General features: G+C 50.2%; 4 protein-coding genes across 4 annotated transcripts; all 4 read left to right on the top strand.

The window, feature by feature from the left end:
- Window positions 1–823: 823 nt before the first annotated feature.
- On the top strand, window positions 824–2,449 carry K441DRAFT_690901 (DUF1479-domain-containing protein; the record flags this gene model as incomplete). The annotated part of the gene is made up of 2 exons (XM_067652432.1): window positions 824–1,268; window positions 1,371–2,449. The coding sequence occupies 2 exons, from the start codon at window positions 824–826 to the stop codon at window positions 2,447–2,449; spliced, it is 1,524 nt and encodes a 507-aa protein (XP_067497380.1).
- A 1,058-nt stretch (window positions 2,450–3,507) lies between these two features.
- K441DRAFT_592069 (putative FAD binding domain protein) lies at window positions 3,508–5,647 on the top strand (the record flags this gene model as incomplete). The annotated part of the gene is made up of 8 exons (XM_067644859.1): window positions 3,508–3,853; window positions 3,913–4,021; window positions 4,094–4,245; window positions 4,316–4,450; window positions 4,512–4,624; window positions 4,682–5,147; window positions 5,216–5,426; window positions 5,512–5,647. 8 exons carry the CDS (start codon window positions 3,508–3,510, stop codon window positions 5,645–5,647), a joined length of 1,668 nt encoding a protein of 555 aa, XP_067497379.1.
- Window positions 5,648–7,341: 1,694 nt separating this feature from the next.
- On the top strand, window positions 7,342–12,633 carry K441DRAFT_670017 (uncharacterized protein). Its single transcript, XM_067650216.1, has 4 exons — window positions 7,342–9,258; window positions 9,307–11,584; window positions 11,644–11,948; window positions 12,004–12,633. Exons 1-4 carry the CDS (start codon window positions 7,441–7,443, stop codon window positions 12,136–12,138), a joined length of 4,536 nt encoding a protein of 1,511 aa, XP_067497378.1. The 5' UTR covers window positions 7,342–7,440; the 3' UTR covers window positions 12,139–12,633.
- Window positions 12,634–12,898: 265 nt separating this feature from the next.
- On the top strand, window positions 12,899–15,180 carry K441DRAFT_690898 (uncharacterized protein; the record flags this gene model as incomplete). Its single annotated transcript, XM_067652431.1, has 4 exons — window positions 12,899–13,011; window positions 13,197–13,224; window positions 13,357–13,641; window positions 13,732–15,180. 4 exons carry the CDS (start codon window positions 12,899–12,901, stop codon window positions 15,178–15,180), a joined length of 1,875 nt encoding a protein of 624 aa, XP_067497377.1.
- Between the last annotated feature and the right edge of the window lie 321 nt (window positions 15,181–15,501).

Here is a 15,501-nt window from a genome sequence, read left to right as displayed (position 1 = left end):
CTATGACGGTAGCACAACCGTCTCAATTAGACGGCTGGATGTCGGCCTCTTGTTGTGGAAGAGCTTGTATTGTTAGATGGGCTGTGGGGCCGCAGCTACTGATGACACCTGACTGACTTCATGTTTGGAGTATGCGTTCTATTAGCCCTATCTGCTCCCTTGTAGCTGGCTTTGGCCGGGGAAGTTGAAACAAGGACGGTAGGTGGTGGGGTGCGGGGTGGCATCCCTGGATGAGAGGAAGACTCCAAATACAAGGGGGTCACATGTACGGATAGTAGTTCCTCGGCATAGACTATATGAGTATACAATCCGCCGAACCGCTAATAATCCGTTCATGTCACCCTTGTAGAGTCGGTTACCTCGTTGCTTGTGCTACTCTAATCCAGGGTATCGCTGAACTCCACTGCACTTATCAGTGACTTAGGAAGGTTTACCGCGAAGCATACTCTATTGGGTCTGTTAATATCGCTGAATCCCAAACTGTAATTCTCGAGCGCGCTAAGCTTCTCCATGCAGCTGTAAAGCTCTACAGCATGGTTCTCGAAGAGCCTGTTGCCTGTTAATTCGTCGACGGTTTAACGACTACCTGCAAAAGCTCCGGAGATAGACGAGCCGATTTCTAGGAAACCGGAGTACCCAATACGGAGATCTACCCGACCACCTCAACATTCTTCCATCCGCTGCCCACGCCATCGGCATAACAGGAGCACGGCTTGTTATATAATGGCATGGGCACAAAACCAACACGCCACCATCCTTGCTCCAGATTGACTTACTATATCGTATCCCCGGAGTTAATCACATGAAGCCCCGACAACCCATCATGCACGTTGCTCGAAGATTCTCGAGATTCGCCACAACGAGACCCATAGTCGCACAGCTGCGCACAGCTGCCACCCATGTGCAGAAACGGGCCGGTGACATATCCGACGCATTCCAGAGTCTCTCGGGCCAACAGTTCGCACCGCTAGCCCCTCAATATGCAGAGCTTAAAGGCCGACTGATCAAAGGTCGCGAGGACGCTATACGGGAGTCCTGGGAACGTCTGCTGCGGGACTTGCGGGAAGAGATTCCGATCATTGTGGAATTGGGATCAAAAGTGGTACCGGAGATCAACTTCAAAGACATTGGCAATGCGTCCGAGTCGTTCAAGCAAGAGCACGGGAAGCGAGGCGTCGCGGTTGTGAGGGGTGTGGTGCCGGAGAAGGAAGCATTGCAATGGAAGGAAGAGCTGCGGGAGTATATCCGGAAGAATCCGCACACTAAAGGCGCGTCAATCTCCATCCCATCACTCCGGCCTCATCATCTCCTCCAAGAACTTCCAAGTCCAGTCCCGAGATGTCCCGTTACTTGGCTGACAGCTTCAACAGCATTCCCCGCCGACAACCCGCAAGTCTACGAGCTCTACTGGTCCCGCACCCAGCTCCAAGCCCGAGCCCACCCCCAGCTCCTCCAAACTCACCGCTTCCTGATGTCCTTCTGGCACAGCGCCGACCCCTCGGCCGCCATCTCAACCCAGCACCCAACCAGCTACGCCGACCGGCTACGGATGCGGCAGCCCGGCGACGCGAAGTTCGCCCTCGGCCCGCACGTCGACGGCGGCAGCGTAGAGCGCTGGGACGAGCGCGGCTACGGCCTCGGCGGCGTCTACAACGCCATCTGGGATGGGCAATGGGAGCGCTTCGACCCATGNGAAGCCAGCTGCCGGCTCCCCGTCGTCTCGGACCTGCACCAAGGCGTAGGCGCCTGCAGCATGTTCCGGATGTACCAAGGTTGGCTCTCGCTCTCCACCACGGCGCCTAACGAAGGGACCCTCCTCGTCAACCCGCTGCTGGCCAGGACCACCGCCTACTACCTGCTGCGCCCGTTCTTCTCACCCCGCCGCGGCGTCCCCGCCGGCGCGCAGACCGCGACCGCAGCCGTCACGGCGTCGGCCGACTTCCTGAGCCCCGCGAACTGGACCCTGGACCCGGCGCCGTCGGCCTGGCTGCAGGGCGCGCATCCCGGCCACGGCCAGGAGCTCTCGCCCCTGCTGCACCCGCATCTCGACCTCGCGCGCTCCATGGTCCACGTCCCGACTGTGCGTCCGGGTGACTATGTCGCTTGGCATTGCGACGCTATTCACGCCGTCGACCGCGTCCATGCTGGGAAGGCCGACTCCAGCGTCCTGTATATCCCAGCCTGCCCGCTGACGGAGCGGAATGCGGAGTATCTGGTGCGCCAGCGCGACGCGTTTGTGCGGGGGGTGCCGTCACCGGATTTTGGGGGTGGGGAAGGCGAGAGTCGGCATGTTGGGAGGGTGAAGGCTGAGGAGGTGGAGGAGTTGGTTAGGGAGGGGGGCGCTAGGGCTATGGGGTTGAAGGAGTGGGATAGTTCGAAAGGGGACCTGGCTGCGGGGGAGAAGGAGGCGATGGATCGGGCGAATAAGGTGTTGGGCTTTTATATGTAAATTGGATGCGGATTTGGATTTGGTTAGGTCAGCATTGGGGCATTCCTGGTTTGGGTAAAAGTAGCGAGTTGAGTTGTATCACAAATCGGTACCCGGGCTCTTATAAGTAGTTTTGCGTTCGTTTGTGGGATGGGAGGCCTAGGTGGTTAAGTCGATGCGAGCTCTTTTAGCTAGACTTCTGCATATCTTCAGGTGTTTTAACACTGCACATATGTAAGTGAGAGAAAACTTCAGAAGCCCTTCCGCTGCTCTAGCAAAGGGCGGCTGCTTCTGTAGGTTCTAAAAGGCTTAGTCAAAATGCATATCGCTTTGCAATGAGTATTAAACATTCAGCAGATGAAATAGCGAACCAAAAATACGTAATATAAAATCAAGTATTATAAAATCTTGTCCATGCGAGGATGAGCGAACGCGGGGAGTGTCTGCAAACGGGATTGGCCGGGTCGGCCCAATATAGTTCCTTTTCCTCAATCACTAATATCAACACCATGAGTTTATGTTGACAGGCGGAAGTCATTTTAAGGGATACTAGGTTACTATTTGGTTTTTGTCGTTGAATTTTTTCCAATTTGTTTTACGAATAATCTCAATATCCAGGTACGTATGAGGTTAATTTTGACTTTTCATATATGTCAGCTTTCTTGCAGCCAGGCAGGCCGGTCCGGCTAGGCTGTTTGGAGATCCTCGGATACCACATAGTGATGAATAAGTGAAATACGACTCGCATTATTATCCTCCTGCTCGTCAGGATGTGGATCCGCAGCGTAACCGTAAATTCACTGCAGAGTCTGAGAGAGCCTTGACACGCCCAATGGAAGGCATCAATACACGTAGTTATAGCACGCGGTCTTCGTATCAGTCGGTTGCTCGCATTGAGAGCTCCAGGTGATCTTCCAAAATGATATTGTGTTCGTCATGGCTAGGCTGTGCTCGAGGCGCACTTCGCATTCATCGTAAATTTTCTTGGCTTCAACGGACCATTTCATTCTCTAAATCAAAAATATAAGAACACTTGAACGAACTGCAAATTTTGCAGCATAACTTCTATTATCATAATTATGAAGTATTCAAATCCTCTCTTCGCTCTGCCTTTACTTCTACCCCTCATCTCAGGATATCACCGCCAGAGATGTGCCTTCGGTGATTCCTGCTGGCCCTCTCCGGAGCAATGGGCATCTTTCAATTCGTCTATCTCTGGCCGACTAATTATTTCTCTTCCATCAGCTGCAGTATGCCATCGTGAACATTACGATGCACAACTCTGCCAAACTGCCACCTCGAATTGGACAAACAGCTTCTGGAGAACCAGCCAACCTGGAGCCTACGCAGCCATTGTGTGGGAGTTGGGACAAGACCAGTGCTTTATCAACACCACGATCGATGCTCCTTGTGGGCCTGGTTTAGGTGGGTGCGACAATTTAGAAGTTAGCCTGCACAAATATGCTAACCATCTTGCTTCCAAGTTGCCCATTACTCTGTTGCAGCGCAGGATGTTACAGATATCCAAGCAGCTGTAAAGTTTGCAGATCATAAGGATCTATATCTTGTCATCAAGAACACCGGACATGATCAGTAAGTGGTCTGATTCATTGCAGGTCAAAAATAATAGTGAGATTCTCGTAAAGTTCTAATAGTGCCTATTAGCTTGGGGCGTTCAAGCGGCAAAGGAGCATTTTCTATCTGGACACACAACCTTAAAGGACGAGAGTGGCACAACGCTTTCGTGCCGAAAGGATCTCCGAATGGTAGAACAGGAATTCCGGCCGTGACTTTGCAGGCAGGGGAACAGTGGCTTGGTAGGTTCATACCGATTCTGCGGATACCAACCGGTTCAATCAAGAGTTCAAACCTTAATGCAATAGTTAGATGTATATCGAGATGCCGCCGAGCACAATGTCACCGTGGTTGGCGGTCAGGCACGAACAGTGGGAGCTGCTGGCGGTTGGGCCACTGGAGGCGGTCATTCTCCACTTGCACACTTTTATGGACTAGGAGTTGATAGTGAGTCTTTCAGTAACCATAACCTGTCGCCTTGGATCCGCAATTTACTGAACATCAAAAGACATCCTCGAAGTGAACCTCGTTACTCCTTTGGGGGAGTACAAAACACTCAACAAGTACAATGATCCCCAGTATTTCTACGCTGTGCGAGGAGGCGGTGGAAGCGCGTGGGGCGTAAGTAACCAGGGCCTCACCTCTATTATGATTTATTAACGTTCCTTCCTGTCGAAGGTCATCACGTCCATCACGTATAAAACGCATCCAAATCCTAGTCACGTCCAAGTCGGTTTCGCCCAATTCACCACCACCTCTAACTCCAGTTTCCGCACCGTCCTCTCCCACGCCTTTAAAGCCCTCCCCCGCATCACCGACGCCGGTTACACTGGCTACGGCGCCGGCGACAGCGGATACCTAGGGCTAATCTTCATCCAGCCCAACGGCACGGACGAAACCTTCCGCTCGGCCTTCGCGCCGCTGTACGAGATTGCAAACATGACGAACGTGACCGGACAGATTGGGAGTTTCGACTTCCCGACTTGGATGGACTACCTCAACACGTTCTTGCAGGACCCGAACATTGCCACGAATGTGATGGATACGTCGAGGCTTTTAACCGCGAATGTGCTACTGAATCAGACCGAGGAGCTGCTGGATCTTGTGCAGGACTATCCGGAGATGGGTCTAGGGTTTAATTTCAGTAAGTCTAGATAACGGCTCCGATCCTCTCGAAGCGACGGCAGTGCTAATCTTCATCTGCCCCTGTAGTCGGTAAGGTAAATTCTGCGGAACGCGACAATACCGCTGTGCACGACATATGGAAGCATAGCCGAGCTCTCTTCACCATGAGTGTGGACTGGCGTGACGACGCACCCGAGGCGGAAAAGAAGCGGCTGAAATTGCAGGCGGTTGAGGTCAGCGGGCGGTTTGCGGAGATTGTGGGGCCTGATGGTGGTACTTATATTAATGAGGCGAATCCGTAGGTTGTCATATTCTCCCACGCTGGTGCTTGCTGTGAGTGCTGTTGTTGAGGCTGAGGTGTTGCTGACTGTGTGATGCTGTAGGTATGAACCAAACTGGCAAGAGACTTTCTGGGGTGAAAAGTATGAGAGGCTCATGAGGATCAAGAGGGTAGTTGATCCGACGAATTTATTCGTCTGTAATAGATGTGTGGGGACGGATATTATATATAATCCTTAAGTTGATGGAAGTATATATTAGGCCCACATTAAGCTCAATAGCCAACTCCAAGCAAGTATGGGGATGTCCAATACCGAACGACCCGTTGTGTTAAGGTGGGCAGAGAATATTTCTCCAAGGACTTATCCCTTGCCACGTCGGTTCGGGTCCCCAGGTTATCGATAAGAGCCAGCCAATTAGATTAGATAAATTTGGGGCCCGTACTAAGGCTGGTGATATGTATAATACTATATCAAATTAATATATAAGCTTAATCTTCGGACTTAAGTTGTTTAATATAAGACCTCTAGCAGTCGATCTTCTTGTAGAACGGTATTTTATATATACTGCAGCTAAAATGAGTCCTTAGAAGACGTGTAGAGTAAGAGTATATATAGTGGGTCCCGCCACAGTCGCGATAGATTCGCGAGTACTGCTGGCATTTTAGCTTATTTGGCGGGACACATTACAATAACTTTTATTTTAAAAAGTAATATCCTTAGCTTAACTACTTACCTTACTAAAGGACTTATATGCTTTAATAATTAGATGTCACGGCACTGACCTGACACGTTGTTATGATTCAGTGTTGTCATGACACGAGCACGGACCTGACCCCTGAGCGACGTGTATATATACCACCTCACCTCCTACATAGATCCTCACACGACATCGTTTGTCAATGATATACAGTCACCTCGTACCTCGTACCTTGACAGTCCGCACGTACTGTGACATTAGACTAAGCGAGCGGCTACTAGCTTTTTTACATATCAGTATAAGTATTAGCCTACTTGTGGGGTGAGGATATGGATAGGGATCAATTGATAGAACAATAGGGTGTATTGCATGAACAGACGAATCCTTGAGGGAAAAGGAAGAGTCTGAGTGCAAGGTAAGGAGGGGTTTTCCCAAGACACGTGCAGCGCACGTGCCTCACAGGCGAGTTCTTGGGTCGCCCCTGGGTCGCCCGTGCCTTGCGGCTATATAACTATCTACCCAGGTTTCACCTAACACTACTTAATAAGTTTATTATAGAAATATATTAATCCTTAAAGAGCGATATATCTTTAAAGTTTATATTAAATACTAAATTATATACGCGCTTTTATAAAGGGAATTTTAAGTATTAGGCTATTAGGCTATTAGTTATACTGTAATAGTTATAATAGGGAAACAGGAATAGGATAATAGTCTATAGTAGATACGGGCAGATATAAGACTTAAGCTTTAGGGAAGGTACTACTATAATGTACGTTAGCGATGCTAGTTACTAACGCAACTCTATAAATATATACAGTTGGGGTTCCTACTAATAGTAAATTCCACGGAAAGAGTGTAGGGTGGTTTCTTTTTAGACATGCCTTATTCTCGAAATAAATGCGGCTTTCATGTTGCCTAGCCAACGGATTCGCCCTGCTGCTTCGGTAAAATTGCTACCATGCACCCGTGAGATTCTTCTCGATAGAGCGCTGGTGAGCCCTGGCGTTGTGTGTTGCATGCTAGGAGGTAGTCCACCCTGCCAGACCTATAGCGACTCTAATATACTCCATATTCTCTCTATCGATATTATTGTTGTGAATGACAAGTCCCCACAACCCCGCGAGCCACTTTCCAATTCATTATTTGATTTGTCGTGCTGAATATTTGTGGGTTAACCGACCTGGTCTTAGCGTCTGCATTCACCTTGACACTCCCCCCAAGCAATATCCGGAGGCCGATCGTCTGGAGGCGCATTCCTCAGCGTAGGGAGCACGGTCTGTGGTCCTCACTGATCGGGCAAAGATTTTGCTTTCTCTGCTTCAACCCTCCTTATGAACATTCCTAAGTCCTTATTCACAGGAAGTAGCTCTAACCAGCAGAATCCAGAACGACCTAAAATCGGACGGCTGAGCACACCCGAATATCGCGAGACTTGGATCTCCCGCCTAGAGGCACCGAAGCCTTCTAACGAACCAACAAACAATTCCGGTCCGACCGAGTCTTCATGGACCGCAAGTCGGAATCCTGAACGATCCGACCCTCGGCGACGACCTGCGTCGTCTGCACTAGCAACTGATAGGTCTCCAGACTTGGCGAAAACAACACCTGTGGCGATAGGCAGGAATCGCTCCTCGCGATACACGGACAAATCGCCCATTTTCCAACAGCTGGCTAGCGAACCACCGCTCAAGAGACGACGCCTCTACACTCGCTCACGGCATACTCTAGATCGTTTCAATTTCCCTATAGCTGGGTTGGATAACGGGCAGCCGCCGTCACCTCTCTTTTTCTCGAACAGCCGCCGGGCAAGACCACGGCTGCCGGCCCGGTGTTCGAGCTCCAAGGCAGCGGCAAGAATGCTGAGCAAGACACGGGGTGAAGATACCGGCATAAAGACCGTAACACTTGCTAGAGGGACATTTAGTGGACTAAGCCCACCAGGTACTACAAGCGCGCCAGGCGGTCGAAGCTCTGAGAGATCAAACATACCTAGAACAGCGTCGCCTGATGGCAGGGATAAAAATGATTCTCTCCGGATATTGGGCTCTGTGGGGATTGTGGAATTGCTGGAACAAGACCCGCGGCCCACTTTCATCATTGACCTAACAGACTCGTTAAATTATGGCTCTGGATCCATATTGATGATTTTTGGCAACTCTTCGCTGCGCTCGAACCCTTCTTTGTTAGAACTAGTAACAGGCAGAGCGGCCAATTCTTCTCCAGGAGCCCCTTTCGTGAATACTTCCCCTCGCTTCAAAAGTTGGCTGTTGAGTCTCGGAGGCCAAGGGGAAACTCCTGATGTAAACCCACCTTCCATGGAACACGGAGGCATAATATGGTCCTGTTCGACATTAAGAAAACGATTACGAGTTGTTAGTGGAAGCGGCCCTCATTCAATTTCGCCAAGTTTTCCTTCTAGGAGTGCCTCTTTTGAATTCGCGATACCTTCATCCTTTCTTCCACCTAGCTCTAGTCATCGTCACGAAAGCTCATCCGGTTCCATCCCTGCACTTATTCACACCACCGAAGATGAACCTCAAGATTATTTTGGCAACACTGTGCCGCCACCTCTGGACGAGCAAGACCGCATCCCTGAAGATAATTCTGATATGACTATACCTACTACTGAACCACCTAATCCAGGAGTTACAACTATAGGCGTTAACGGGAGGATGTTTGGCAGGAGCCCGGAAATGCCAAACCCCACGGATTCTCACAGTTCATTTACGAATGAGTGCGTTATCCGAGCTGCTACAGCGGGTGATATTGACTCGTTTTCCAGAGTCTCTAGTCCGTCTAAAGAAATAGGGTTCTTCGATTGGACGCGGTTGCCAATTTCTGACTCTCTTCCTCGACACATTCAATTCGCACGAAGCGTCGATTGGGCAGCTACGCCACTGGGCCCGATAGAATATTGGTCTTCTGATCTACGCCAGATGTGCAATCTAATCGTGGCTAGTCCGCATCCAGCGGCCATGTATTGGGGGAATGATCTTGTAGCTATATACAACGAGGCCTTTGTTCTATTAGCTGGACAGAAACACCCTCAGTTGATGGGGCAAAGATACAAAGACGCTTGGGCTGAAATCTGGGATGATGTAAAAGATGTTTTCGCTAATGCTAAATTGACTGGACAAGCGACAATGAAGGTTTGTGTACCCTTATATATCCAGAAGGGCTTGACTAAAGATATCAAGGATGACGATTGCCTGTTCATGAAGAGGAACAACTACCTTGAAGAGACGTACTTCTCCTGGTCTATAATCCCAATGGTAGGTGGTGATGGTTCCGTGATGGGTCTTTACAACCCCGCTTTCGAGAAGACGCGTCGAAAGATTGCTGAGAGGCGAATGCTCACGTTACGTGAAGTGGGAGAGCGGACAGCAACGGCTCGAGATGTCAAAGGATTTTGGGAGCAGGTTTTGGCCTCACTGGCTGTGAATGAATACGACACTCCATTTGTGCTACTTTATTCCGTCTCCGAAGATTCCGACAGCGATTCTTCTTCAATACATTCAAGCAGCCTCCTAGGCACAAAGCATTGTTATCTGGAGGGCGCATTGGGAGTCCCTAGCCACCATCCATCGGCGCCTGAACAGATCGACTTGAAAGAGGGTAGTGAAGGTTTCGGGCCAGTTTTCCGCGAGGTCATGAAAACAGACAAGCCAGTGTTATTAGATATAGGCACTGGAGATCTTCCTGCTGAGATGTTAGAGGGACTGGAATGGCGCGGTTTTGGAGATCCGTGTCGGTCTGTAGTCGTTTGCCCTATCCATCCAACCACGGGCGAATCTATTCTGGGCTTTCTAGTAATGGGAGTTAATCCACGAAGGCCGTACGATGACGACTACAGCCTCTTTGTCCAACTTCTCAGCAGACAACTTGCAACATCCCTAGCCTCAGTCGTCTTATTTGAAGAGGAGATTAGACGTGGCCAGAAGGCTGCGAAGCTGGCTGCTGAGGATCGCATTATCTTATCCGAACAACTCGCGGCCCGTACCCAGGAAGCCAGGGATATCGAAACCAGATTTACGCGAATGGCGGAGTTCTCTCCCGCTGGACTCTTCATTGCAGATTCGCAAGGCCACGTAACATACTGCAACGACACCTGGTATGTGATCTCACGCGTGCCAAGAGACTCAGAAAGTACGGACAGATGGATAGAGTCTGTTATAGAGGAAGATCAACCAATGGTCAGAGCAGTGTGGAGGGATCTAGTTGAGAACACCAAGTCAATCAATGTTGAATTTAGGTTCAAAGCTTCCTGGGAAGATAAAAATGGTAATAAAGGGGATACTTGGGTGCTGTTCAGCGCGTTTCCGGAGGTATATGAAGCAGGCATCCTCAAGAGTGTCTTTGGGAGTATCACGAATATCAGTCAACAGAAATGGGCCGAAGGATTCCAGAAACGTAAAACGATGGAGGCTATCGAACTTAAGCGCCAACAGGAGAACTTCATCGATATAACGAGTCACGAAATGCGCAATCCACTCACCGCTATTTTGCAATGTGCTGATGAGATCTCAACAACGCTGAATGATTTCCAGTCATCAGGCTCCGAGCGAATTAGCACGGAGCTTGTTAATAGCAATATAGATGCGGCTCAGACGATCGCACTATGTGCTCAACATCAGAAACGAATTGTGGATGATGTTCTTACTCTTTCGAAGATCGACTCGGCGATGCTTGTGGTCACGCCTGTAGATGTACAGCCATTGAATGTTGTTCAAACGGCGCTGAAAATGTATGAAGGCGAGGTACAGACGGCTGGTATCACGATGGAATTTGTTGTTAGCGATTCTTTCAAGGAGTTGGATATCGATTGGGTCAAGCTGGATCCTTCCCGGGTTCTGCAAGTTCTTATCAACCTTACTACCAACGCAATCAAGTTCACCACGACAGAGAACAAACGCACCATCACCGTCATCTTGGCAGCATCACGAGGGCGGCCGTCAGCAGATAAAGAACCTCTCGTCAACTTTTTTCCAACCCGATCTAAGCGGATAGACCAAACAAAAGGGCCAGATTGGGGTGATGGAGAAGAAGTTTACTTGCAATTTGCTGTTCAAGATACTGGACGCGGGCTGAACGATGAAGAGAAGAAACTACTTTTCCAGAGGTTTTCGCAGGCCAGTCCAAGAACGCATGTGCAATATGGTGGCTCAGGGCTAGGTCTTTTCATCTCTCGTGAGCTTACCGAGCTACAGGGCGGTGAGATTGGTGTCGCCTCTGAAACAGGAAAGGGAAGCACTTTTGCTTTTTATGTCAAGTGTCGAAAGACTACTCCGCCAACTGATTCAGCTGAGCAACTGCCCATATCGTTGGGACGCCAAATCTCCGATGCTAAGACGAGGCCTCGAATCGAGGTGACTAGGATTAAAGATTTCGCTTCCATACCGCCACCAATGACTCTGCCTGATAGTGTCCGGCAAAACTGGGCGGATTTGAGGGTACTGATCGTAGAGGATAACCTAGGTAAGATAAACCAAAGACGCTTAGTAGCTTTTGCGAGCTCAAACTCACGGTGATGACAGTAAACCAACGCGTTCTCCAAAAACAACTTAAGAGCCAGGGCATCACGGTGCACGTGGTGAATCATGGTGGAGAAGCATTAGACAAACTCCGCGAGTCACAGTACTGGTGCAAGAGCGGGCCTGATGCGGTAGATCTAGGAGTTTTGCTCATGGATCAGGAAATGCCAGTTATGGATGGCCTGCAATGTACCCGTCGAATTCGTGAATGGGAGGAGGGTGGGCTGTTGAGGAAACATGTACCAATTATCGCAGTAACTGCGAATGCGAGGAGCGAGCAGATAGCTGCTCTGTTGGCAGCGGGAATGGTGAGTTTCTCTTCCCCCGAATTCTACTCGAAGCTTGCAACTAACTATTTACTAGGACGACGTTGTGTCTAAACCCTTCCGCATCCTGGAATTAATTCCAAAGATCGAAGAGCTGACAGCAAGGTTTGCTGACACACCATCGCCAGAACCTTCATCAGCAGTCCCACAACCCACCTCTCCCCTTTCTTAAACGACGGTTCCTAATTTTCTTCTTCATAGTCCTTTTAGTTCGGCTGTGGTAGTAAGATTAGAGTTTTTACGATCTGGCCTGGATGAACGTGGCATTTTGGAGCTAAAAGTATCTATCGACCTTTTCGTTAGGCGCTGGCGGTATATAGTTGCTTCAGCTTTTCGCTTTCTAGGATAGACAGCACAGGGGCGTTTCCGGGTCCCCATATATATCTTGGGAATGATTTGGCATGGAAGTAGTATCTTTTTCCGTTTTGTATGGTTCGGGGTTGGGCCGTCTCACTGATATATTTTGATGTTGATTTTTGTCTTTGACAAATATCGAGGCTTGGCATGATATACGGATTTTGGACTTGCAAATTAAGGGGGACTGGGATCGTGGGGCTTAGTGCTGTGAGATTGAGTCAATGGAGTTGTGTAAATTACCTAGAGGGAGAGAGAAAGGTGACGTGCAGCTTTTCCTTCGCAATACATATTGAAGCCACTTGAATGGCGCTTTTGAGATTTGTTTCCGCAGTGCGACGGCAGTTGTCGTGCCCCAGTACTGCTCCGTCTCCGTCAACTATTGAGTGGAAATCGTCAGTTGCATCTTGCTAGCGTGACTGGCACTGATATATGCCCGAAGTGCCAAGACGGAAAAAAGTTCCGGCAATCTCCGTGTGGCATTATCTCACCTCAAACGAACCAGAAGCGCAAATCGGGGTTGTCCTGACGCGAAAGCCCGCCCTACAACAAACTTTTAAAAGAAAATCAAAATCAAAATGGTGTACAATTGGGAGGGCAAAGAGGCCGAATGCTATCGGCTGTATGTGGAGGAGAAGAAGAGCTTGGACGAGGTCATGGAGGTGTTTAGGGCTGAGGGCTTTAATCCTAGGTACGTTGACCTGTCCTGCCGTGCCCTACAAAACAGGTAGACCTGGCGTTACTCGGCGTGCCGTAACAATATACGGACGCCTGGATGGCCAGATGAGTCAACACATCACTTTGCGCCAACTCCCCTTGTTGGCCTTGTTTGACCGTGTTGCTGGATGAGTGGGTGGGCTGATAGGTGCTGTGCAGCAAGCGCGCTTTTCAGACACAGTTTAAGGTATGAGCTTGCTCTGTATTCTGCTTTTCTACTTCTACCCGAGATGCGATTTTTGTTTCTGCCATTGCTTTGTTGTTTATGAGTATTATTTTGCATACGACCAATAGCTGACCTGTGCACGTGCGTCCCCAGCGATGGGACTTTCCCAGCAAGCAGAACCCCGCGCACAAAAATGCGGCACTCGTCGCCCGCGTCAAGGAGTTATGGGAAAAGAATACAAGCCAGAAAGAGATGCTGATCATACTGAGCGAGGAGGGGCTCCAGATTAAAGAGAGGGAGCTCATGCGTGTCAGGGCGAAGAATAGGTGGTTGTTAAGGGTGCCGAATGGCATGAAGAGTGCCTTGAAGCCGGCTTCTGGCGCGCAGAGTGGAGTGCAGAGTCAGAACATTATGCAGGAGTTGGAGCAGGCGATTATGGTGGGTTACAGTTCAGTCTGATATATCGGATTGGGAAGGAAGGCTGTTAACGCATGGTAGGAGGAGAATGCCAATGCGGACGAAGCGAAGGCGCAAGCTGAGAAGGAAGGGGCTGCTGTGCAGCGTCCATCATCACCAGAATTGGACCCAGAAGTCATTCGCAAGCGGCAGCAAAGGCTAGAAAGACTCCAGGCTGAGAGCGATGAGCGCTGGCGGACGCGGAAGCGTCGACGTCGGACGAGAGGTTGGGCGGGAATGCCAGCAGATCCTGAGGGCCCGCCGCGCTTTCCATCTGAAACCACAATTGACGAAAGCAAAGCGTACCTTAATATGGATAACGACTTGTACCGCCAAGTGCGAGAACAATTCCAGTCAATCTGTGAAGAAGAAGGCGTGCTGAAGAAGACTATCGCTGGCCCAGACAAGTGGACTGAAGTCAAAGACCGACTGATCCGTGAGAACGCGCATCTCCAGAACGTCTTCTGGAATGATCCTCAGCCGCATCAGCAAAATGGCCAACCATCTAAACATGACCAGAAAGCTCTATCACTTGATGTAATTTGCACCGATGTCACCAAGCGCATGCGGACCCTAGAGTGCCGCATGACAATTGCAGAAGCTAAAAATGCCCTCTCTATCAATCCGGAAGAGAGTAGGCAAATCCGCCACGCATTCTATGCTACATTGAAAGCAGATCATTTCACCAGCAAGCTCGAAGCGGGTGATTCCCATTGGAACGAGCTCAAGGAACAGTGGATTGCAGAATCAGACTTACTACAGCGCATCCTGGCTCCAGGCGACGCGGACCCTAACCACGAGCTTAAGAAAAAGGCGCTCGAGGTTCTGTGTCGAGACGTGATGAAGCGGCATCGCGATGACCAGACGAAGCGGGATCCCACTCGGAAGAAACAGATCAACACAGGACCAGGCCCTGGCCCAGCACCGCCATCCATAAATTCTCATGCTTTACCTCGGTCGTACTCGTCAACGACGAACATAGTCATCCGCCAAGAACAGCACGAAAACAACAACCAACCGCAAACCCAACCCCAGCCCCTTTCGCACCCCTCAGACCTCCAAATTGACCCCTCTCTCCTCCTCGCCGCTAACGACCCCTCCGTCATGCAAGGCCATCATGACACCTACCCGCCGCCCTACGCCGACCCCGGCTATGCCTCTGCCAGCCACGCGCAAGCCGCCGTCCCCGCGCCCATCCCTGTCTACTTCCGGCTGCACCCGCACTCGTCGCTGTCGCTGGGCGCGCACAGCAAGCAGCTGTGGCTCGGCGCGCTGCAGATCGGCACTGTCGCTGAAATTAGAAGTCTGGCGATGCGCGAGCATCCAGGGACGATTGTCGTGCGTATTGAGGGCGTCGTTACGCATCGTGGTGGCGAGGGACATTCAGAGAGGGAGATGGTGTATGCGATTGATGATGAGGCGGAGCTGGGAGGGTATCTAGCGCATGTGGCGGGCGGGAAGGTCACGTTTGTTGTTATGCTGGCGCCGGCGGCCGGGCAGGGAGAGAGTGGGTTTGTGTAGGATGGAAGGAGATGAGTGAGAGTGAAGATAAGAGTTTTTTGGGGTGTAGGATGGACGAGGCCTTGTGCTGTTATCGATGCGATGGCGATGTCCTAGTAGATATTGTTATGGATGTTTAATCACATGTTAGGTATTAAGGGCACCTTAGGTATTTACCCTAGAGGTCCATATGCGAGTGGTCTTCGGTATATTGCGAGAACCACTCTGTTTGCGAGATGCGGTGAAATAAACGGCACATGCCAGCGTTCGTTCAACAGTACGTTGCCATTATCATGCGGTATAAGAAAATGGGGGTTAAATCGATTGGTTAGGGGCAGATAT

The sequence above is a fragment of the Cenococcum geophilum genome (genome assembly GCF_001692895.1).
Source record: "Cenococcum geophilum 1.58 unplaced genomic scaffold K441scaffold_78, whole genome shotgun sequence".
NCBI lineage: Eukaryota > Fungi > Ascomycota > Dothideomycetes > Gloniales > Gloniaceae > Cenococcum > Cenococcum geophilum.
Note: the sequence above shows the minus strand (reverse complement) of the source record. Positions and strands in the feature narration are given on the sequence as shown.

Coding starts and splice junctions, on each gene's coding strand:
- K441DRAFT_670017 (XM_067650216.1), top strand. CDS start 7,441: ATGAACATTCCTAAGTCCTTATTCACAGGAAGTAGCTCTAACCAGCAG. Junction 11,585..11,643: donor GATCGTAGAGGATAACCTAG/GTAAGATAAACC, acceptor CGGTGATGACAG/TAAACCAACGCGTTCTCCAA. Junction 11,949..12,003: donor CTCTGTTGGCAGCGGGAATG/GTGAGTTTCTCT, acceptor ACTATTTACTAG/GACGACGTTGTGTCTAAACC.